The following is a 23,591-nucleotide window of genomic DNA, read 5'->3' as shown; positions in this document are numbered from 1 at the left end:
TATAGTCTTGTCACTAATTGTCCCTTTAGAGGGGGCTCACAATCTAATCCCTACCATAGTCCATCGTAGTCTAGGGCCAATTTAGGGGGAAGCAAGTTAAAACGGATCCGAGATGAAAAACTAACTATAACAAGTAACTTGTCTATATATCTTATCTAAAGTTTAGATAATTTACACAGCAAATCTAGCTGCAAACAGCTTCAGTAGAATATGATTATTTCTTCCTGTGACACACTGACAGCAGCCATGTTGTTTGTAAACATTACACAGAGGCAGGCTTATCTGCATCTTCAGCACTCAGCCTGTGAAAAAAAACCTAATACCCCCTCCTCCTCCTCTCTGAAATCTCTGGCTAGTAATACCTCCCCCTCCTCCTGCCCAGACTGAGCTCCCATGAGCCCTTGTTACTGTCTGAAAATGCCAAGGCTCTCTGAAAAGCTGTGGGTGAGGCTTTTAGTTGATAGGGAATTAGAGCATTAAAACAAAAACAAAAAAGTATTTGGCTTGAGGAATGCCCTGTAAACAATAGGAAAGGAACACAATTATACAATGAGTAAAAGTTCATCTCGGATCCACTTTAACTTATCTGTCTGTTTTTGGGATGTGGGAGGAAATCGGAGTACCCATCGGAGTGATGAAACCCACACAGACACAGGGAGAACATACAAACTCCTTGCAGGTAGTGCCCTGGCTGAAATTCAAACCGGGGGCCCAGCATTTCAAGGCGAGAGCGCTATCCACTATGCCACCATGCACTTTTACCTAAAGTCATTCACTCCTATAAAAGGGCCGGGGAAGTGAAGGGAATAGGAGGGAACAGATTTTACAATGGGCATACACTGACTAAATCATTGATACATAATTATTGTAAAAATGAAGCACTTTTTTTCATTACGTTATTTTCACTACAGTTCCTCTTTAAGTGAGCAACTGTGGTCTCCCACAATGCATCACTACTGAATATGCAAATTAGCTCTTTATGCCTGTGAAGCCAGGTTTGCATCCAGAATTGCTGGTGTATAGCAAGCATATTAGCTTATACAATTTACAGAGCCATATCAACATGCAGACATTGTTTTAAACTTTTGGTCCTCCCCAGTGCATGGCAGGGATTGATATGGCTCTATAGGCTATGGCTTGGACCAGTAAAACACAATACCCAAGCAGGGATTGATATGGCCCTATGGGCTATGGCTTGGACCAGTAAAACAGTAAAACACAATACCCAAGCAGCTCGGGGTGACCCAAAACTACTAGGATAGTATACTATAGAGACTGAAAAGCCCTCCTACTAAAAAGTAATGCTTAGTGTAGTTTGCATTCTTAAAACAGAAGGTATTTATTTGCGAGAATTCAGCTTTAAGTGAGCGACTGTGCACTCCCACAATGCACCGCTACTGAATATGCAAATTATTTCTTTATGCCCCTGAAGCCAGGCTTGCATCCAGAATTGCTGGTGTATAGCAAGCCTATAGCTTATAACATTTACAGAGCCACAGCAACCCCACATGCAGACAGCCTGGTTAGGACGTTTGGTCCTCAGCAGTGCATGACAGGGATTGACATGGCTCAGGGGAATTCCTAATGTAGTATGTCCAGTATACACCAAAATAGCCTTTCTTTCTACTGCCCATACTTTGAGGTCTTACTTTATGGAAAATATGGACCATCAGTGGGAAACCTGCATACAGAACCACAGACCACCGAATTTAAGGAACAAAAGTTTTGCTTTGATCATGCCCTCCAGGGGAGGACTGGGACCTTTTGGCCTGGAGGGAAACACAAACCAGAGGCCCGTTATCATGGCAGCCCCAGCCCAAATGACGTCACACAGGCACCCTACGTCGTATATGCCAGTAGTCACGTGGAGCGCCAATGCGGAAATACAGGCAACGGGTGCACATAATACATTTTGAGGGACAACGGCCGGGGTTTACATCATGTCTATCATTCGTGGTTATCGCGTGCCGTGATTATCGCACCTGACAACCACATTGGCCTGAGATTTCCCAACATCTCAGATTGATACATTCAACCAATTTCCACCTAAATTTTTATCTGATTCGATAATATCAAAACGGATGGTCGATCGGCTATCAAGTCAACAGATGTGTGGCCACTTTTAATTCCCCAAAGCTCATTTCCCCCCCCCCCCCCCCCTCCCCCACACACTTATGTCCTCTCCCACACACTTATGTCCTCCCCTTCGCCACCATCTCTACTAATCCCTAAAATATGCCCCTCTTCCACCTCAGATATCCCCTCCCCCATTACCAGACACATCCTTACTGACCTTCCTGCTAGCACCATGATCCCTGCCTCGTTAATGCTAATTTCTAAAGTTTCGGTATCCCTCCTTCCATCACTGTTTTCACTCCCCCCAAAATCCATGCCTTGCTTACCTGCTTTTTATTGGTGGTCAGTGGCAGTGAATCACTGCCTTCCCACGACCCACTTCACTATAGTATGAAACCCTATAGGCCACATCCATACTCAGTACTGACAGGTGGAAAAGCCATTATGAGTCGATCATAGTGAAAGAATCTGTCCGTAACAATTGATGCATGTATGGCCAGCTTTAGATTATGGTTTCTAATAACAAGATTGAAGAGAGAAGGCAAAGCAGGTGGTTTTGGTGCACGGCGCTCAGCACCGGTTACCCAAACTAGGAGCCCCATAGCGGCAATAATATGCTGCGCGGGGTGCGTAAGGGAAATTCGGGGCTCTGGAGATAGCCGTACCCCAAATTACACCTCCCTCAGAGTTGCAACGACTCGGAGGGGGAATAGTATTTAACACCGCCAGGGAGTTTAGTGGCAGCAGGAAGAGCCATCATTCGGTGCTCCTGGTGCCCAACTTACCCACAGCATACAAATACTAGGGGCTCAGACACCCTATAAGCGATTTTATGAGCACTTTTTAGCCATCAGAACTTTCTGAGAGCTTTTTAAAAAGGGCTTCCATTGACTTACATTAAAATCATGGTAAAATCATGATCGCGGTAAAATCGCTCAGAAAAGCGCTTATAGCGTGTCTGAGACCTTATGCAGAGAAGGGGAGAAACGGTGAGGAGAGAAAAGCTGAAAGAGAAAGAAGATAGTTAAGTGACAAGATAATATGTTCTGTACAGCGCTGCAGAAGATGGTGGCGCTATATAAATACTAAATAATAATAATATCAATAATTTGCCTCACCAGGATTGCATTTTATTTAGCTTTCCTGTATAAGAAGAAGACACAGCCAGCCAGCACTAGGGGAAGAGTGAAACAAAGGTGAATGAGGGCGGGCTGGTGCCAACCAAGAGTGCTTCTAAGCGATTTTCAAATCGACAGTGATTTGAAAAGCGCTTGGCTAATGTTACCCTATGAGGGTGTTCTCACAGCAGCATTGTGATTTTTTAAAAATCGCAAACACACTGCATGTAGCATTTTTTGGAGCGATTCATTCAAAAATCGCTCTGAAAATCGCTTCACAAAATCGCACTTGCAAATTGCTAGCGATTGCTATTGTGATTTTGGCATGCACTAGCTCAGAGAGAGGAGGAGTGGAGAGAGACTGAGAATAGCCTGAGATAGAGCACAGCTGTATTGCAGTCTCACATCACACAGAGGCTACTTGCCTATAATTAGAGGTGTAGTGAACGGTTCCAGGCGAACTTTTGTGGTTCGCGTTCGCCTGAATCAGGTGAACTTTTGCGGAAGTTCGATTCGCCCCATAATGCACTATGAGGGTCAACTTTGACCCTCTGCATCACAGTCAGCAGGCACATTGTAACCATTCAGGCTACACTAAGCCCTGGAGCCCCACCCCCCCTTATATAAGGCAGGCTCGACGGCCATTCTGCTCACTCGTCTGCCTGCTATTAGACAGACTAGGGCGAGCTGCTGCAGATTGTTCTCCTAGGGACAGATTAGTTAGGTTCTTGGCTGCTTAGCTTGCTCCTGGCTGATTATTATTGCTTTTATAGCACCCCTCAACAGCTCTTTTCAGAGCTAATCCTGTTCTCTTTTTTTTTTGTGTGTGTGTGTCAAACTGACACTTTTGTTGCAGACACAGGCTTTCTAATTCATACTGTGTGTGCGCCACTGCCAGCAGCCCAGCACATTCAGTGACTACCTGTGTGTGTGACAGGGAGCTGCACATTGTACTACCCAGTACTGCATATACCCCAGTACCTGTTGTGTTTACTTAACCCACCTCATCACTGCATATACCTAGCTTTGTGTTGAGTGAACCCAGCTCACTGCATCTAACTACCTGTTGTGTTGAGTGAACCCAGCTCACTGCATATAACTACCTGTTGTGTTGAGTGAACCCAGGTCACTGCATCTAACTACCTGTTGTGTTGAGTGAACCCACCTCACCGCATATAACTACCTTTACTGTTGAGTGAACCCACCTCACTGCATATACCTAGCTTTGTGTTGAGTGAACCCAGCTCACTGCATCTAACTACCTTTATTGTTCAGTGAACCCACCTCACTGCATATAACTACCTTTATTGTTCAGTGAACCCACCTGACTGCATCTAACTACCTTCTGTGTTGAGTGAACCCACCTCACTGCATATAACTACCTTTACTGTTGAGTGAACCCACCTCACTGCATATAACTACCTTTACTGTTCAGTGAACCCAGCTCACTGCATATAACTACCTTTACTGTTCAGTGAACCCACCTCACTGCATATAACTACCTTTACTGTTCAGTGAACCCAGCTCACTGCATATAACTACCTTTACTGTTCAGTGAACCCACCTCACTACATATAACTACCTTTATTGTTCAGTGAACCCACCTCACTGCAGATAACTACCCGTTGTGTTGCGTGAACCCACCTCACTGCATATAACTACTTTTACTGTTGAGTGAACCCACCTCACTGCATATAACTACCTTTAATGTTCAGTGAACCCACCTCACTGCATATACCTAGCATATCCCAGAGATGGACAAAATGGACAAACCAGGTAGAGGAAGAGGTAGAGGCAGACCCAGAGGAAGGCCACCTGGCATCGGCAGGTCTGTGCGAGGTGGTGTTGCTGTGATTTCGTGTGGACCTGGCCCAAAGTACAGTGCTCAGAAGAAGGCACGTGCCATCACTTCCCAAGATTGTCAGGACGTGCTTGACTATTTAACACAGAACACCTCATCTCCCGCAGCCAGTGCCACCAGTGCTAGTACATGCACCACATCCGCTGCATTTGACACTTCACAGGAGTTATTTGGTAGTGGTGGTGAAATCACTGATTCACAGCCACTACTGCAACAACAAGAAGAAGGCGCAGGTACACCACCTCATACATCTGAGTTAGGTGGCGATAGTATGGACGTAACGTGTGAGGAGGGGGATGATGAACCACCTGAAGTTGGTGCAGTTGTGGAGTTGTCTGAGGAAAGCGAAGCTGGGCAGGAGGATTATGATGACGATTATACGGATGCCATGTATGTTCCCAGTAGAGGAGATGACCAGGGGGACAGTTCAGAGGGGGAGTCAAAGAGGAGTAGGAGGTGACGACTCCATGATAGAAGCACAGGGAGCTCGTCCTCAGAAACAGCTGGGGGCAGTGTCCGGCGCCATGTATCGCCAGCTATGGACACCCAGCCAACATGCCCTTCAACGTCAGCTGCTGATGCCACCGTAGCGTCATCACCCCAGGGGGGCTCAGCGGTTTGGAAATTTTTTAACATGTGTGTCTCAGATCGGAGCAAAGCCATCTGTTCTCTCTGCCAGCAAAAATTGAGCCGTGGAAAGGCCAACTCTCACGTAGGGACAAGTGCCTTACGAAGGCACCTGGAGAAAAGGCACAAACAGCTATGGCAAGAACATCTGAGGAAAAGCAGCACCCCTCAAAAGGCAAGCCACCCTCCTTCTCCTCTTCCTCCTTCAGGTGCATCGTCTTCATCTGCTTTCTCCCTTGCACCTTCACAGCCACCCTCCTCCACACCGCCTCTGCCCTTGAGCGGTTCCTTCTCCTCTACCCACAGTACCCAGCTGTCCGTAAAGGAAGTATTTGAGCGTAAGAAGCAAATGTCTGCCAGTCACCCTCTTGCCCGGCGTCTGACAGCTGGCGTGGCGGAACTATTAGCTCGCCAGCTATTACCATACAAGCTGGTGGAGTCAGAGGCTTTCCGTAAGTTTGTGGCCATTATTACACCACAGTGGAAGATACCAGGCCGCAATTATTTTTCACAAAAGGCCATACCCAAACTGTACCGTGCAGTTGAGAGGCAAGTGGTGTCATCTATTGCGAAGAGCGTTGGGTCAAGGGTCCACCTGACCACTGATGCCTGGTCTGCCAAGCACGGACAGGGCCGCTACATTACGTACACAGCCCATTGGGTCAACCTGGTGACCGATGGCAGCAAGCAGGGAGTACGTGGCTGCGCAGCGGACCAACTTGTCACACCTCCACAGCTTGCAGGCAGGCCTCCTGCCACCTCCTCTCCGCCTGCTACATCCTCTTCGCTGTCGTCATCCTCATCCTCCTCCCCTTCCTCCTTGGCTGGTGTCACGATCTCCTCTCCAGCTACACAGCCCCCGCACCCCAGGGCCTATGCTGCATGCCAGGTACGACGGTGTCACGCAGTCTTAGACATGTCTTGCCTCAAAATGGAGAGTCACACTGGAGCAGCTCTCCTGGCTGCTCTTAACAAATAGGCGGAGCAATGGCTGTCCCCGCACCAGCTGAAGATCGGCAACGTGGTGTGTGACAACGGCACCAATCTCATTTCCGCGTTGAATTTGGGAAAGCTGACACATGTACCCTGCATGGCACATGTGCTGAATCTGGTCGTGCAAAGATTTGTGTCCAAGTACTCAGGCTTAGAGGACATCCTGAAGCAGGCCAGGAAGTTGTGTGGGCATTTCAGGCGATCTTACATGGCCATGGCACGCTTTGCGGACATTCAGCGTAGAAACAACTTGCCGGTGAGACGCCTGATTTGTGATAGCCCAACTCGCTGGAATTCCACCCTGCTCATGTTCTCTCGCTTGCTAGACCAGGAGAAAGCCGTCACCCAGTACCTGTATAATTACAGTACAAGGACACAATCTGGGAAGATGGGGATGTTGTGGCCCAACAACTGGACACTGATGCAAAATGCTTGCAGGATCATGGAGCCCTTTGAGGAGGTGACCAAACTGGTGAGTCGCGCTGTGGGCACCATCAGCGACTTGATCCCCTACGCTTACTTCCTGGAGCATGCCGTGCGTAGAGTGGTGGATACAGCTGTGGAGGAGCGTGAACGAGAACAGTTACGGCAGGAGGAGTCGTGGGAGCGATTTTCATCTGAACCAGATGTTTCCTCAACACCTGCGGCAGCACAGAGTTGGGAGGAGGAGGAAGAAGAGGAGTCGTGTGGGGAAGGAGAGGAGTCAGACTCTGATGATGATGATGAGGAAGGTGTTTCTGTGGAGGAGGAAGAGGCGTCGAAAGAAGAACAACCGCGGCAGCCGTCACAGGGGGCTTCTGCTGCTCCACGTTCCCGTGGTATTGTTCGTGGCTGGGGGGAGGAAGAGGAGTTGCGTGCCGTCACTGAGGAAGAGCAAGAGGAGATGGAGAGTATGTCTGCTTTGTGCAGACGGCCTCTTTCATGTTGTCCAGCCTGTTGAGGGATCCCCGTATCAAAAAACTCAAGGGGAATGACCTGTACTGGGTGGCCACGCTCCTAGACCCTCGGTACAGGCACAAAGTGGCGGACCTGTTACCAACTCAACACAAGGTGGAAAGGATGCAGCACTTGCAGAACAAGCTGTCAATGATGCTTTACAATGCGTTTAAGGGTGATGTGGCAGCACAACGCAATCAAGGTACCACTGGCAGTAATCCTCCTCCTCCCAAGTCAACGCAGGCAAGGACAGGACACTCCAGCGATCTCAGGGTGATGTCAGACATGTGGACATTCTTTAGTCCAACTCCTCGCCATAGTCCTTCCAGATCCACCCTCCACCAACGCCTGGACCGGCAGGTAGCTGACTACCTGGCCTTGAGTGTGGATGTAGACACTGCGAGCAGCGACGATGAACCCTTGGACTACTGGTTGCGCAGGTTTGACCTGTGGCCAGAGCTGTCCCAATTTGCCATACAACTTCTCTCTTGCCCTGCCGCAAGCGTCCTGTCAGAAAGGACCTTCAGTGCAGCTGGAGGCATTGTCACTGAGAAGAGAAGTCGCCTAAGTCACGACAGTGTTCAGTACCTGACCTTTATCAAAATGAATGAGGCATGGATCCTGGAGGGCTACTGCACGACCGAAGACTAAGTCAGTCCCCACACACAGCATCTCTGCCTGCAGGCCACGTGCCTTCTCCGCCACCACCAACAGTGTCCAGGACTCTAGGCGGATTCCTGAATTTTTAAGGCCGCTGCTAGCAGCGGCCACTACACTCATTTTTCTGGTGCGTGTACATGCCTGCCTAATTTTTCTGGCTGCACTGCGGGCGGCTGCAACAAAAAAACAAAAGGCATGTACATGTGCCCATCCCCCTTCGTGATCATTACCTTGCCGCGGTGAAGGGGCTTGCGTATCACAATGAAGCAATGGCCGCCGGCTATTTGAGTGTCTCGGGTGGGGGTGGCACACAAAAGATAATAAGGTCGTTGCTTCATTGTGGTCAGACCAAATTTGATCAGCTGGACAGTCACTGTTGTTCTATCATTGAGCTACCACAGCCTGGCGACCATATGGGCTTGAAAACCGCCACGGTGCGCACCAGTCCAACACGGCCGTCACTACGTAAACAGCTGTTTGCAGTGCGTTACACAGTGACTTTGGTGTGTCAGTGTGAAGCAGAACTCTAATTAAACTCCCTGACTGATGTATACACATGCAAGATGTTTGAAAGCACTTTGGGCCTGCAATTTAGCATTCAATGTGATTTCTGCCCTTAAAACGCTGCTTTGCGTCAAATCCAGATTTTTCCCCTGGACTTTGGGCATGTATCCCACTCCGCCATGCCCCCTCCAAGTGTTAGACCACTTGAAACATGTTTTCCATCACTTTTGTGGCCAGCATAATTTTTTCTATTTTCCAAAGTTCGCCTCCCCATTGAAGTCTATTGCGGTTCGTGAACTTTTTCGCAAACCAAACCTTCCGCGGAAGTTCGCGAACGGTGTTCGCGAACCGAAAATCGGGGGTTCACGACATCACTACCTATAATATGACTCCTGTCCCTGCCAGTCTCTTACACAAGTCAGAAAGCAGCCCTCCTGGAGTCTAGGGACTGTCAAAAACTTTTCAACTTGTTTAAAGCCTTGTTCACACATGCAGTCATTAGAACAATGGAGAGAAACAAGACAGATGTTTGCCCACGGACCCTCCAGGCAAGCTCTGCATCATGCTGTGTATATTTACCAGCTTGCCTGCCCTCTAATTGCACTTTTATTAGCTAGCTACCGTATATACTCGCAAGCAAGCTGACCCGCATATCAGCCGACCCCCCAACTTTTTCCTGAAAAAACAGGAAAAAATGATTGACCCTCATATAAGCCGGGGGTAGGAAATGCTGGCCGTGTGATCCCCCCCAGTGTGTCCCAGTATAGTTAGTATAGTGCCCAGTATGGGTAGGTAGTACCCAGTATAGCTAGTGAGGTGCCCAGTATAGCTAATATAGTGCACAGTATAGCTAGTATAGTGCCCCAGTATAGCTAGTATATTGCCCAGTACAGCTAGTATAGTGCTCATTATAGCCAGTATAGTGCTCAGTATAGCCAGTATAGTGCCCCAGTATAGCTAGTATAGTGCCCAGTATAGCTAGTATAGTGCCCAGTATAGCTAGTATAGTGCCCCAGTAGAGCTAGTATAGTGCCCCAGTATAGCTAGTATAGTGCCCCAGTATAGCTAGTATAGTGCCCCAGTATAGCTAGTATAGTGCTCAGTATAGCTAGTATAGTGCCCCAGTATAGCTAGTATATTGCCCAGTATAGCTAGTATAGTGCTCAGTATAGCTAGTATAGTGCCCTGTATAGCTATTATAGTGCCCCAGTATAGCTAGTATATTGCCCAGTATAGCTAGTATAGTGCTCAGTATAGCTAGTATAGTGCCCCAGTATAGCTAGTATATTGCCCAGTATAGCTAGTATAGTGCCCAGTATAGCTAGTATAGTGCCCCCCATAGCTAGTATAGTGCCCCATTATAACTAGTTTAGTGCCCCCCATAGCTAGTATAGTGCCCAGTATAGCTAGTATAGTGCCCCCCGCCTCAAGCAACCCCCGTCCCCCTGCGGCCGCCGCTGCTATTAGCTTACCCTGCGGCTGCCGGCTTCCAATAGTCCCCTCTCCGTCTCCCGGGCATGTAAATAGATCACAGCAGCTCGCTCCACGGCGGCTGCTGTGTGATGACAGGAAGCTGTAGGGAGAGCGGCTTCCTGTAACAGCGATGTGTATCGCCGTTACTATGGAAACCGCTCTGCCTACAGCTTCCAATCCTGTCATCACACAGCAGCCGCCGTGGAGCGAGCTGCTGTGATCTATTTACATGCCCGGGAGTCGGAGAGGGGACTATTGGAAGCCGGCAGCCGCAGGGTAAGCTAATAGCAGCGGCGGCCGCGGGGAGGCGGGGCAGGGGGGGGGCGGCCTACGACCACCGACCAACATGACTCGCAAGCAAGCCGACCCCCCAACTTTTGGCCCACTTTTGGGGGGTCAAAAATTTGGCTTGCTTGCGAGTATATACGGTAAGTGTTTCACATTGCCTTATAACAACAAACCTGAATACACCAGACACTGGACCGGCCCTAAATCACTGAATAAAAGGCGGCCTGGGGGGAGATTGCCCCCCTTCCCCCCTGGCCAGTCCGCCCCTGATGCCCTCTATGGAACATTTACTGTGGGCTGATGGCACAGCTGACTTGTTTGTGTCATTCACTTACATTACATTTCCACTGACTCAGTCACAAGGCACTTCAAATCCAGGAGAGTAGGGCAATTTTTCAGGCCTATAAGATTACTTTTCAGACTTTAACCACTTTACCCCCGCCCGTACGAATTTCTCCGTCCCTTTTTCCATCCTTTCACCCCCAGGGACGGAGAAATCCGTACTTTCCGCGCTCCCGCCGCTGCCCGCGCTCCAGCGCTCTAGCGCGCACTCGCGCTCGTAAACACGCCGCCGGCCGCTCGCCCGGAGATCAATGAACGGGAAAATCCATTCCCGTTCGTTGATCTAAGCCCCGCAATGATCCGCTGCTTCTCCGATAAGCAGCGCGATCATTGTGGAAAAAAAAAAAAACTTTCTCAGCCTCCTAGTACTTCCTCCAAGCGTCCGGAAGGATGCTTGTTGGTCGCATTAAACAAAAAGTTACTGTTGCCATCTTGTGGCCAAATAGTAAAACTACACCCTAAAGCATTTTTCACATACAAATACATTACTTATACACAAAAAATTAACTCATTACCTCCCACACTCCAATTTTTATTTTTTTTGTAATTAAAGAAAAATTAAAAAATGTACAATTAAAAAAAATACATAAATAGTTACCTTAGGGACTGAATTTTTTTAATATTTATGTCAGGAGTTTACAACACTGTTACTTTATAAACTATGGGCTTGTAATTAGGGATGGACGCAAAACTGAAAAAAATGCACCTTTATTTCCAAATAAAATATTGGCGCCAAACATTGTGATAGGGGCATAATTTAAACGGTTTTATAACCGGGACAAATACATTTCATGGGTTTTAATTACAGTAGCATGCATTATTTAAAAACTATAATGGCCGAAAACTGAAAAATATTGAATTTTTTCCCACATTTTTCCTATTTTCCCATTAAAACATATTTAGAATAAAATAATTCTTGGCATAATGTCCCACCTAAAGAAAGCCTAATTGGTGGCGGAAAAAAACAAGTTATAGTTCATTTAATTGTGACAAGTAATGATAAAGTTATAGACGAATGAATGGAAGGAGCGCTGAAAGGTGAAAATTGCTCTGGTGCTCAAGGGGTAAAACCCCTCAGTGGTGAAGTGGTTAAATATTTGCTATGTTTATTTTCATTATCCTCTATACACTGCATTCTAAATTATTATGAACATTGTATTTAAGGGCTGGTTCAGACGGACATTTGGAGGAGTCGCGTACGTTGCAGTTGCGGGCTTTCAGCAGCGTTCGTGTTGCGTTCGGATGCGGTCGCGTTTTTTCTTCCCCTAGAGGGACATTAGCCGTCGTGGTTAACCGCCCCTGGAAGCTACATGTAGCTTCCAGGGGCTCCTTGAACGGCAGGGAAAATCGGGACCCGAACGCCGCGTTCGTGCAAACGCGCTTGAAAGCTTGGTACAAACGCTCCCATTCACTTGAATGGGAGCGTTTAACACCAAGCCCCGAACGAATTAAATATTTTGTTTTTCAATTAAACTCATGGATGGTATTGTGTCTCAGGGCTTTTTTGATCACTGGAATCAATCTCAGACTCCTTTGATAACTAGTTTACCAGGTGAGCCCGATTAAAGGAAAAACTACTAAAAAAGGGTGTCCCAAATTATTGAGCAGACCACCATTATTTTCAAGCAGTATGAGAATGAAAAATGATATCTCTGCTGCCCAAAAGTATGAGATAGTTGAATGCCTTGGACAAGGTATGAAAACCTTTATATTTCACAAAAACTTAAGCATGATAATAGTACTGTTAACCTCCTGGGCGATAATCCGGAGCTGAGCTCGGGGTATGTCACGCAGGAGGATTTCTCAGGCCCTGGTGGGCCGATTTGCATAATTTTATTTTGTTACACGCAGCTAGCAGTTTGCTAGCTGCGTGTAACTTCCGATCGCCGCAGCTCGCCGCCGATACGCCGCTACCCGCTGTGCCGCGCAGCCCCCCCAGACCCCTTGCGCAGCCTGGCTAATCAGTGCCAGGCAGCGCTGAGGGGTGGATCGGGACTCCCTCTGACGTCACGACGTCCTTGACGTCGGTGACGTCATCCCGCCCTGTCGCCATGGCGACCGGGGAAGCCCAGCAGGAAATCCCGTTCTGAACGGGATTTCCTGCTTACTCTGATCGCCAAAGGCGATCGGAGTGGGTGGGGGGATGCCGCTGCGCAGCAGATATCATGTAGCAAGCCCAGGGCTCGCTACATGATTTAAAAAATAAAAAATTTTAAAAAAAGTGCTGCGCCCCCTCCTGGGCGATGTAATTGTATCGCCCAGAGGGTTAAAATATTTGTGGCTGAATCAGGGCACACACGGGTTTCTGCAGATAAAAGCAAAATGAGGAAGCCAAGCAAATACATCAGATTAAAATGCCATAACAAAGCAGCAAACAGGTATTTGAAGCTGCTGGTGCCTCTGGAGTCCTGTGATCATCAAGGTGCCGGATCCTCCAGAAGATTGCAGTTATGCATAAACCTTCTATTCAGTCTCCCCTAACCAATGCTTAAGCAGAAATGGCTGCAGTGGGTCCAGAACCAGAGCAGGGACAAGGTCCTCCAGCACCCAAGGCTGAGACACCAAAGTGCACCCCCCCCCCCACCCTCCCACTCCAGCCGTCACACACTGATTGCTTTTAGACTAAGAGGCGCCCCAGGGCCCACAACACCTTAATCTCTAGTTATCTGGCTTGCAGTCTCTGCCATGTATCCATTTTCTTATTTCTCTGCTTCAAACACAATAATGGAATGAAAGCTGAGTGAATTGTGCGCCTCCTCCTACACTGCGTCCTGAGGCTGGAGCCTCTCTTGCTTCTACCTCGGCCCGGCCCTGTCCAGAACCCAAAGAAAAATAGTTTTTAAACAGTCTTGTTTACTGTTGAGTGCTGTGCAACCCTGGATGGTCAAGATGGATGGAATGGTGGATGGAGCAAGGCTGGGACATCAGAAAGAAGAGTGGTAGAGTCATGGTTTGGGTCGGAATCATGGGGAAAGAGCTGGTTGGCCCTTTCAGGGCCCCTGAAGGTGTGAAAATGACTTCTGAAAAGTATGTGGAGATTCTGACTCTCCACTTTCTTCCATGGTACTTAACTACCTGCGGACCGACGCAGTTTAAATCTACGGCGGGTGGGTGGCGCTGCGGTTCTGACCGGACGTAAACTCTACGTCCCATTCACCGCGCGCCCCCGCCGCTGTCGTCGCTCTGTTCCCGCTGCAATATGCTGCCCTGCCGCCTCTATGATGGCAGAGCACTGTGAGCCGGGCAGGAGCCGTTTTCATTGGCTCCTGGCCCTGTCATTCCTGTAAGCCGTTCCCATTGGCTTACATTGAGTGACAGGGTCAGGAGCCAATGAAAGTGGCTACTGACCGGTGCACAGCGCTCTGCCGTCATAGAGACGGCAGAGAGAGCAGCCTGCAGCGGGGACAGAGCGACGTGACCGGCGGGAGCGGCGGATTTTAGCGGCAATTCGTCAGGAAGCGGCGATTTACTGTACCAGCACCCTCTGGTCCTTAAGGGGGCAGAGGGTGCTGGTACTGAATTGGTTAAAGAGGAACTTCAGCCTAAACAAACATACTGTCATTAAGTTACATTAGTTATGTTAATTGAAATAAATAGGTAATATAATTTCTTACCCATCCTGTTTTAAAAGAACAGGCAAATGTTTGTGATTTCATGAGGGCAGCCATCTTTTTGGTTGAAAGGAGGTGACAGAGAGCATGAGACACAGTTCCAACTGTCCTGTGTCCTCATCACCTTTCCCAGTTTCTAGGCAATGAGAACAACAACATCAGAAATCCCATCATGCTTTGCACAGCATCAGGGGAAAAATACCCGGGCTGCCGGGCAGTTTTCTTTGATGGGGCGGAGGTTAGTTAAAAATGATGCTTTGGTAAAAAAAACAAAGTTCTGGTGCTGTGAAACTGTTAAAGGAACACCAAGCCTTTTTAGTTCTGCTGAGTAGATTTGTAGTCTGGAGGTTCACTTTAAAGAAGAGCCGTGCTATCAGTGACAAAATCATCTTCATGCATGACATTTATCCAGTACGCTTCACGCCATAATAACTTCTTGATACGGTTTCCCCCTCTTTTGGGCGGCAATACCTGTTCTAAAATTTGTACTCATAGCTGACTAACACTATGACCTGCTTGTTGGAAATGAAAAGGAATAGACTGATCTATTAATTTCTCACAATTCGTAAGAAATTAATAAAAATTAATATATCAGTCTATTCCCTTGTAGTTTTTTGAGAAAATTGATTTAAAAAAAGGCAAAGAAATTTTTTTTTTTTTTAAATTCGTATACTGGCACAGAGGTAACACAGTGGGGGGACAGAGGGAGACACTTAAGGCACAGGGTAACAGAGGTGACACAGAGGGAGACACTGGAGGCAAAGGAAAGCACAGGGGAGGTACAGAGGACAGAGATAGCACAGTGTTTCGATTTAAGAACAGATTCAGGTTTAGAATGAACCTACAGCCCCTTACTCATTCATTAACCAGGCACTACCTGTACTGTACAAAATTGATTTCTATTGGTATCTGATAAATCTCACAGATATTCAAATCAGATACTATTACCTCAAAATCTAAAAATAAAACATCTCTATTCTAGGTACTCAACAGGTGGTAATTTGGTTGGTTTAGTGTAATGAACAGCGGAGATGCCGCCGCGCGGTCTAGTGACAGGGCGGCTATCTCCGCGTTCAGACCGGCAGTTTCCACGCAGCAACACGCGTCTGGCTTGTCTGGACCTTCTAGTGCACACAGATGGAGAGCTAAGCGTGCGCGCGCCAGGCGACAGGACATTTATACCAGCAGAAGGGGAATCAGCTGATCAGGCCGATCAGTTGATCCCAGCTGGACTCTGGATTGGCTGAGTGGCTCGGGCGGAGCTGCACAGCACTGCAAGTATATATAGATCTTGCTTGTCAGTTGCTGGTTGTCTGCCGTTGCGAATACTTACGTGTGAGCACTCAGTCAGATCCCACAGTGTGTTAGAACCAGGTGGACCAGGGAATTCACACTTAGCCAGATTATGCTCTTGTTATACTTTAGACCAGTTCCGGGGTGTTGAGACCAAGGGCCTCACACTCAAGCTTAGGATTACTGTGTCATTGCTGTTATACTTTAGACCAGTTCCGGGGTGTTGAGACCAAGGACCTCACACCCAAGCTTAGGATTACTGTGTCATTGCTGAGTTATACTCTGGACTAGCTCCTGGGTGTTGAGACCAAGGACCTCACACCTCAGACTAGGACTGTGCTCTATATCTGTTATGACCTCTGGCCTTCCTGACCTCTCTCTTGCTTTCTGATTCGGTACCTCTGCCTATCTGTCTACCAGTTGCCAAACCTTGCCTGTACCCGGTTACCGAATCAGTCTTCTGTCTCTGTACCTCATATGCTCGTGTGTTGCCGACCTGGCCTGTCTGACCCTTCTGGCTGTCACTCATTCCTCGAGTGATCAGTCTATCTGTATTATCTTTGACACTAATCCACCAGGTGTCTGTTAGCTGCAAGGGCCTCCTGTTCCCCAGAGAGTCCTCCTTGCAGTGCAGTCTGATTCCTATACCATCAGGGAATCCTTGGCTGCAGTACAGTCTGATTCTTATACTATCAGGGAATACCTGGCTGCTTCACTATCTCCATCTCCTCCTCTTAAAGAGATAGTCTCTGCACAGCCAGGAGGCCACCTGCTCCTCAGGTGTCCACTGGCTGCAGTAGTGTCTGTATCTCCCGCCCCACGGGAGATAGCCTTTTACTGTTACACCAAAACACTTACACTGTATTAGGTGTCCAGAGGTTAGTCATACTTGTATTATTGGTGATTCTGCAGATCATCAATAATCAGGTATACATCTGTATTGTTGGTGATACTGCAGATCACCAATAATCAGATTCTCTCTGTGTGCTGACACCAATCGCTACATTTAGGAGTTACTTCCTAACTTCCTTTTCTTAGTTAATCTATTATAATGAGTTTTTGGATTTAAAATATGCTAAATCATGCAAACATGAGACTTAGTAAGTATTTCTAGTTAATTAAAAGCATAAAGGAATGTTTTAAAAGAATGAACACCCACATATAGGGGATGTAAATATTTACCTTCCTGGCTCCAGCGCAGGCGCGGCACTCGTCTCGGAAATAGCTGATCCCAGTCGGGTCCACTCTACTGTGCAGGCGCAAGTCTCCTGTGCCTGCGTAGTACAGCGGACCCGACTGAGATCTGCTATTTCCGAGCTGGGAGCTGCAACAGCTCCCCCATTGGAACAGGGTAAGGCAATTATTGCACAGCCTGACAAATTGTCGACAGTGCATTCTGTGGGCTGCAGCAAGACCACTGTGGGACACAGGAGGATGGGGGAAGCCGCGATAGGATCCAGAGGCTTCCCCCTCCCGAGGTGAGTACCCTCCAGGGGCAATTTTTTTCAATACAGAGTGTCTTTAACCTATTAGTACAAGTGTCCCTGGAATAACGTGTGGCCTATTGTGTGTTACCCCAATAACACGCACATTGTTTATAGGTTAACGGGTGGTGCTCTCCTGGTGTTAGTACCAGTAAAATTGCTGTGCTTCACCTTCTGACAGGAATCTTACTGAAGTTTGGTGAATCAGGACCATGGATACATTACAGCACATGCACATTACTGACATACAAGAATTCATTAGTCCCAACTGTGCATAAAGTAAACCAAAAGAGGTACACATTAGTAGTGTAGTATCAACGGTATGTACGAGGGTCATCATGAAAGCAATAGACGCTTTTTTTGATTAACAAAAACTTCAATGCAATTTATTTTAGACAAATGGATGGTGTCTTCTCATTATTTCTCCATGTAATCACCGCATATATCATATCTTTTTACATATACCTTTGTTACATATATTTTTTGTTGTTGTAGCAGCAGCATCATCATTACACTACTCACCTATTGGTTTGGAGGTATTGGGGGGAGGGGGGAAGGAAGGGGGCTTCATATTAATGCTGATGAATAAACAGTTACCAGCATTCTGCAGTCACATGACAAGAGGTGCAGGGAGATAAGAGATTAGCCTGACAGATCAGTTAAAAAAGTTAAATTCCACAGAAAGAATACCTTGCGTGGCAAATAAAAGCAAATGGCTGTTACTTTCTGGACAAACCTCACAGGACTTTCCTGGTTTCTCATATTTATACTATTTTTATCTTTAATACATGTAAAATTGACTACCAAAGTGCATGTCAACATGTGGAATCCTAGCAACGCACTGCATGCTCTGTGTTGTGACAATCACCGTCACTTCACCATGATAACTGATGAGGTGTGAACTGTTCATTTACTTTGCATGGCAGTGTCACAGTGCGCAAAGTGTCCGTAAGAATGCAGCTCGATAGTGTAAGGCTGGATTCACACTTGTTTATCAGCTTTCTGCACGTGTTTTCTGACAGTGCTACATTTCTGTGAGTTTTAAACTAGCCCATTGATTAACTTTGGTTCTGTTTTCCTAGGCAGAAAACGCACAATAAAAAAGGCAAGTGTGAAACTAGCCCAAAAGTACCCTTAAAGAGACTCAGAGATGAGTCAAGCGGCTGTTTTTTTACTTACCCGGGGCCTCCTCCAGCCCCATAAGCATGTATGTGTCCCTCGCTGTCCTCCCGAGTGCCTCTGTTAAGCCGCAATATTCTCCGGTATACGGCTCAGTGACATCAGCGGGGTGCCTTCTGCGCATGCACGGACCTTCTGCGCATGCGCAGAAGACCCCTGGCTAACGTCAGTCAGACTGAGCCGCATATCGGGGGTTGATTGCGGCTGAACGGAGGTTTCTGGGAGGACTGCGGGAGGACAGCGAGGGACGCATCCATGCTTATGGCGCTGTAGGAAGCTCCAGGTAAGTAAAAAAACGGCCACTTGACTCATCTGTGAGTCTATTTAAAGAGGAACTGTAGTGAAAATAACGAATGAAATGGCTTATTTTTTACAATATTCATTTATAGACTATTTAGTCATTGATTTCCATTGTAAAATCTTTCCTCCCGCTGATTTACATTCTGAAATTTATGACTGGTGCTGACCTTTTTAGTCCTGCCAGGCGATCTGTACAGAATGTTCGTTGCTGAGAGTTTTATACACAGAGGGAGATACTGCTTAGTTGGCAGTTGTAAAAATACATTATTTCTCACTATGCAACGAGGGTCAGACAGAAAACTGTAAGGACCATGGTCATGACATCACACTGTGGGAGGGGTTCCACCACATTACCTGCCATACAGACCCCCCCACCCCCCCCGCGATAATCTGTTTGAGAAAAGTAAAGATTTATTGTGGGAAAGAAGGTATCAGCTACTGATTGGAATTAAAGGAAGCATAAAGTAAAAATGTGCTGCAACATAATATACTTACCCGGGGCTTCCTCCAGCCCCTTGCAGCCGACATGTCCTATACCTCCCAACTTTTTGAGATGAGAAAGAGGGACACTTAAGCCACACCCCTTCCACACCCCTAATCATGCCCCTGACACACCCCTAGTCACGCATACCATAAATATTTCATAAGAAAAATATGTTGTTTTATAATTCAAACAACACTGGTCCTCTCTATCCTAGTACAATTTCCTTCATATTAACATTTTAAAATTAGTAATAATATTAATTGAAAGGATGGGAATAAAGTTTAGAGTCAATCAAACACATTTTTAGTAGAGAAATATATATATTTACATAGAAAGAGGGACAAAGTCCTGAAAGAGGGACAAATGAGGAGGAAAGAGGGACAGGGCTCCCAAAGAGGGACTGTCCAATGTCCCTCCGAAAGAGGGACAGTTGGGAGCTATGATGTCCCACGCAGCATCTCTGCTCGCAGTCGCCGTCCCGAGGTCCCCGCCGGTGCAGGGGCCGACCTCGAGGTCGTCCTTACTGCGCCTGCGTGGAGCGCCACAGTCAATCAAGTCCAGCGCAGAACTACTGTGCCTGCGCATTACGCTGCGGACAGCGTGGACTTTATTGACAGTAGAGCTCGCACAGGCGCAGTAGAGGAGGTTGGCCTCTGCACCATCGGGGACCCCTGGCCAGCGGCAGCGTACGGAGATGCTGCATGGGACATGTTGGCTTCAAGAGGCTGGAGGAAGCCCCGGGTAAGTATATCATGGGGCAGCACATTTTACTTTATGCTTCCTTTAAGATCAATCGTTGGATAAAGTGTCCCTGAATTCTTGCACAGGGCAGAATTAACTTCTAGAGAGTTTAGGGCCTGTTTCCACTACACGCAGATTGGATGCAGAAAAATTGACTCCAATGAATGCCTATGGGAAAATTTGCATCAGAACAATTGCGTTTAGTGGAAACAGGCCCATAGGCATTCATTGGAGTCAGTTTTTCTGCATCCAATCTGCATGTAGTGGAAACAGGCCCTAAGCCTGTCTAATTCCCCCTCATTTGTGTCTAATCACAAGTAGTAATTTGATCTCTCATGTGTCACCTGACTGCCACTGCAGATAAGCTCATTGAAAGCACAGGATGTTAACCATATGTCTGCTGCCATGAAAGCAGGAAGTAGAAATAGTGCAATGTATTTTTCATTTGTATCCTGAAAAATATGTATTGTTTTGTTTTTGCTTTTGCGTATCTTTTAGAGCAGAGACGTTCTGAGTTCAGGTCCGCTTTAACATTTCTCTTAGCATTTTAATTCTGAATAAACCGTGTACTGTATGCTCAATTTGTATTGTAGAGTGTGCAGTATCTGGATTTTCATTGCTGACTTGATTCTACAACTGTGAGCATTTCTATCACTTCTCTCTACACAGAAAATCGAGTGACAGAATAAAATATATCTATACATTGGTAGTATAGGAAATATGAGAGTTCAAAACCTTAGCTTGTTTTTATCCATGTCCTTCACCATAAGCAATGTCACAATAAGGTCACTAGGTACCAGGAACAGAGCAGACAATGACCCCCTTCTCCTCCTCCCACATGCTTGCAAATATATAGGATATTAAAAATGAATCATTTTTGTGATTTTGAGATACTATTAATCTTCCTGATTACTGCTGGTTGGTTGCTAATGTCGCTGCAACCAAACTAATGAGAAATGACTGTCACGCTAAGCAGCATACATTTCCTATCAGCGAGCTCGCAGAACAACAACAACAGCCATCTGCTGCCGCAGTGCATTGTGGGAGCTCCCTAGCGCAGCAAAGCTGAGGGAATCCTCTCAGATCACAACAGCCCCTCCCACTCCAGAGTTTGCGTTTCGCGCCTCGCTCTGGCTAAAAAGCGGCAAAAGCACAACACATAACTCGCGACACTATTGGTGGCCGACGTCTGCGGGCGGGGCCGACGTAAGAGCTACCGCCGCATGATTGGCGGGGGGGGCTGATTGATTGACGCCTGGGGTGTGTCGCGCGTCTGTCAGAGAGGAAGCTGCCGCTCACGTGATTACGGTTCGTATTGGGCGGGAGATGCGGCTGAGAGGGCCCGAGCCGTCGACGGTGACGTCCGGTTAGTCACGTGCCTCGCTGTGAACGTGACGTGGCGCCCGCGTACTGGTGTAGCCCTGACAGGGTGCGTTACGTCATTCGGTGACAGGTCTCGTGGTAGCATTAGAAGAGAAGGGGGGGTGACAAGTTTGAAAGGGGTTCCCTATGGGGTGAGTGTGTCGTGTGACGTAGAGCATTGGTATGAGGCATTATATAGCATCCTATAAGGTGTTCTGTAGTGATGTAGAGTGACAGCTGTTTTGTTCAATGTATACCTCTGGCTGGTTGTCTAATATCCTCTCCTGTTTGTTTTCCAGATGTCTGGCCATGTGGTGCAGTCTCATTGACAGTCTCTGTCTGCTTTGATACGTCTTTGCCATGAGTTGTCCAGAGAAGACTGAGGAGTGCGCTCCGCCATCGGCGAAACAGCCGCGAATCGTGGCGGTCGAGGAAAATGGAAAGAAAGATGGAGTTCTGGACGTCCCTGCAAGCCAGGAAGCACAAGCCGCCCAGGCGTTATGTCTGATGACCAATTGGAGAGAGACCGGAGAGCAGTTATCAGAGGACAAAGAGAGTACAGGCAATGGGACTCTATCTAGAGGAGCCACGGAAGAGACCAATGGTAGACTGCCAGTATGTACCCCAGAGAGGGGCGATACAGGGGAGAGTACCAGAGGTACGCCACATGTTCCCGAGGGTGGCGAAACTGCGGAGAAAAAGCGATCCCAGTGTAAATCGGATGCAGAGGGGGAAAAGGGTTCAGTCAAGCAGTGCAAAAGAAACGGCAAGCAGAGGCTTGATGGTACTGATTTAGAGGAGCCGGCTGTATTATCACCACTGTCCTCTGAATCAGAAGCAGGTGACCCAAATTCATGCAGCGAAGGTGACGAATGCTGCATTGTCTCTGTTGGAACTCAACCAACCAACACTACTGATCGCTCACTGCACGCTTTAGAGTCTGTGCAAGAGGAACTGAGGGCGGTAAATGAGCGGGCTGATCGAGCTATGCTTCAGCTCAAAAGGCGATATGGACAACTGCGAAAACCACACATCCAGAAACGCAACTCCATCATACGCACCATCCCTGGCTTTTGGGTCACCGCTGTATCCTGATGAGCTGGTTAATGCAATTTATGTGTCCTTCAGATCCAACTACAGGATTTGTATTTTTTTTTCTAGTTTATGGTAGCATGAAAAAAGGTTAGGAACTTTTTGGGGTCAATTTAAACATACACGGTGCGTTTATGCACCGGTATCGAGCCAGCGCTTCACCGCTCGTCCACGCGCGTGTGCGCGGATCGATTCCCTCTCGTCCCCTCTGGCATTCCTTATCAGCCGCGGGGAATCTATCCGGCGGGTCATCGGAACTGTCGGATATTATCAATCGAGCCATCAGTGGCTCGATTGATAAGGAATAAACGCACCGTGTATGTTTAGCATTAGTCAACACTGGAGAGATTTACCCTCGCTTCCTGTCTCTGCGACCTTCATGCAGCTGAGTGATTTTAATATGAAACTTGTGGTCCCAGGGACAAAAAGTGAGGAACCGCAAAGGAAAGAGGCGTCTTAATTACGGCTACTAGCACCCTTTAGCACTTGTATTAGGCTTGAGGAAGTAGGCACATACCCACGAAATGCGTTGCCAGTGCATATTAAAGGGAGTCTGTAGTGAGAACTAACAAAAAACAAAACAGCTACTCGCCTAAAGAGAGGGAAAGCTCTGGGTCCTATAGAGTCTTCTCATTCCTCTCCTGGTCCCGGTGTTCCACCGCTGGCTCCCCCGTTAGCAGTTTGCGATCGATGGGTCGGAGACTGTGCTGTTGTGGAAGTCTTCGGGAGCCCAAGTGCTCCTGAAGACGGGCCGCTCCATATAGCGCATGTGCAAGCATGCTCTCGCGCATGCATAGTATGGAGCCGCCTGTCTTCTGGGGCACTCGGGCTCCCGAAGCCTCTCGCGGCAGGAGATTTAAATGGCGGAGCCAGCGCTGGAACGATTGGACCGTGAGAGGAACATGAAGGCTCTGTAGAATCTAGACTCTAGACAAAAAACAATTTTTCTTTGCACAAGAAGGGGAGGAAGAGGCGTCCAGGTCTAATAAAACTTTGTTAAAAGTAATAAAATAGAAAAGGTGAGGTAGCTTACCTAAATGAAGACAAATTCACATATTAGATTACTTTTAAAATGAGTCTGTAGCGAAAACTGAAAAACCCCAAAACAAATACCTAAGGAGAGGGAAATTTTAGAGCCTTCCCTCTCCTTAGGTATTTGTTTTGGGT

The 23,591-nt window shown here is 47.4% G+C and overlaps 2 protein-coding genes across 7 annotated transcripts in view; one reads left to right on the top strand and one right to left on the bottom strand.

Moving 5' to 3' along the window:
* The window catches only part of LOC137527680 (forkhead box protein P3-like), a 332,205-nt gene that overhangs the window by 292,097 nt on the left and 16,517 nt on the right, over positions 1 to 23,591 (bottom strand). The gene's annotated exons all lie outside the window — the stretch shown is intronic.
* Positions 21,104 to 23,591, top strand: part of LOC137527679 (protein SET-like) — a 71,491-nt gene continuing 69,003 nt past the window's right edge. For 2 of the 6 annotated variants that reach the window (XR_011023194.1, XM_068248417.1), the window contains exons 1-2: positions 21,293 to 21,399; positions 21,632 to 22,418. Coding sequence is in view for 5 of the 6 variants with exons in the window: in XM_068248417.1 (XP_068104518.1) it covers positions 21,693 to 22,418 (726 nt within the window). In the remaining variant the exon portion in view is untranslated. The other 4 variants (XM_068248421.1, XM_068248419.1, XM_068248420.1 and 1 more) reach the window with 4 other exon arrangements.

Source organism: Hyperolius riggenbachi, chromosome 8 (assembly GCF_040937935.1).
Source record: "Hyperolius riggenbachi isolate aHypRig1 chromosome 8, aHypRig1.pri, whole genome shotgun sequence".
Taxonomy (NCBI): Eukaryota; Metazoa; Chordata; class Amphibia; order Anura; family Hyperoliidae; genus Hyperolius; species Hyperolius riggenbachi.
The sequence above is the reverse complement of the archived record's forward strand: the minus strand, read 5'-3'. Positions and strand labels throughout refer to the sequence as shown.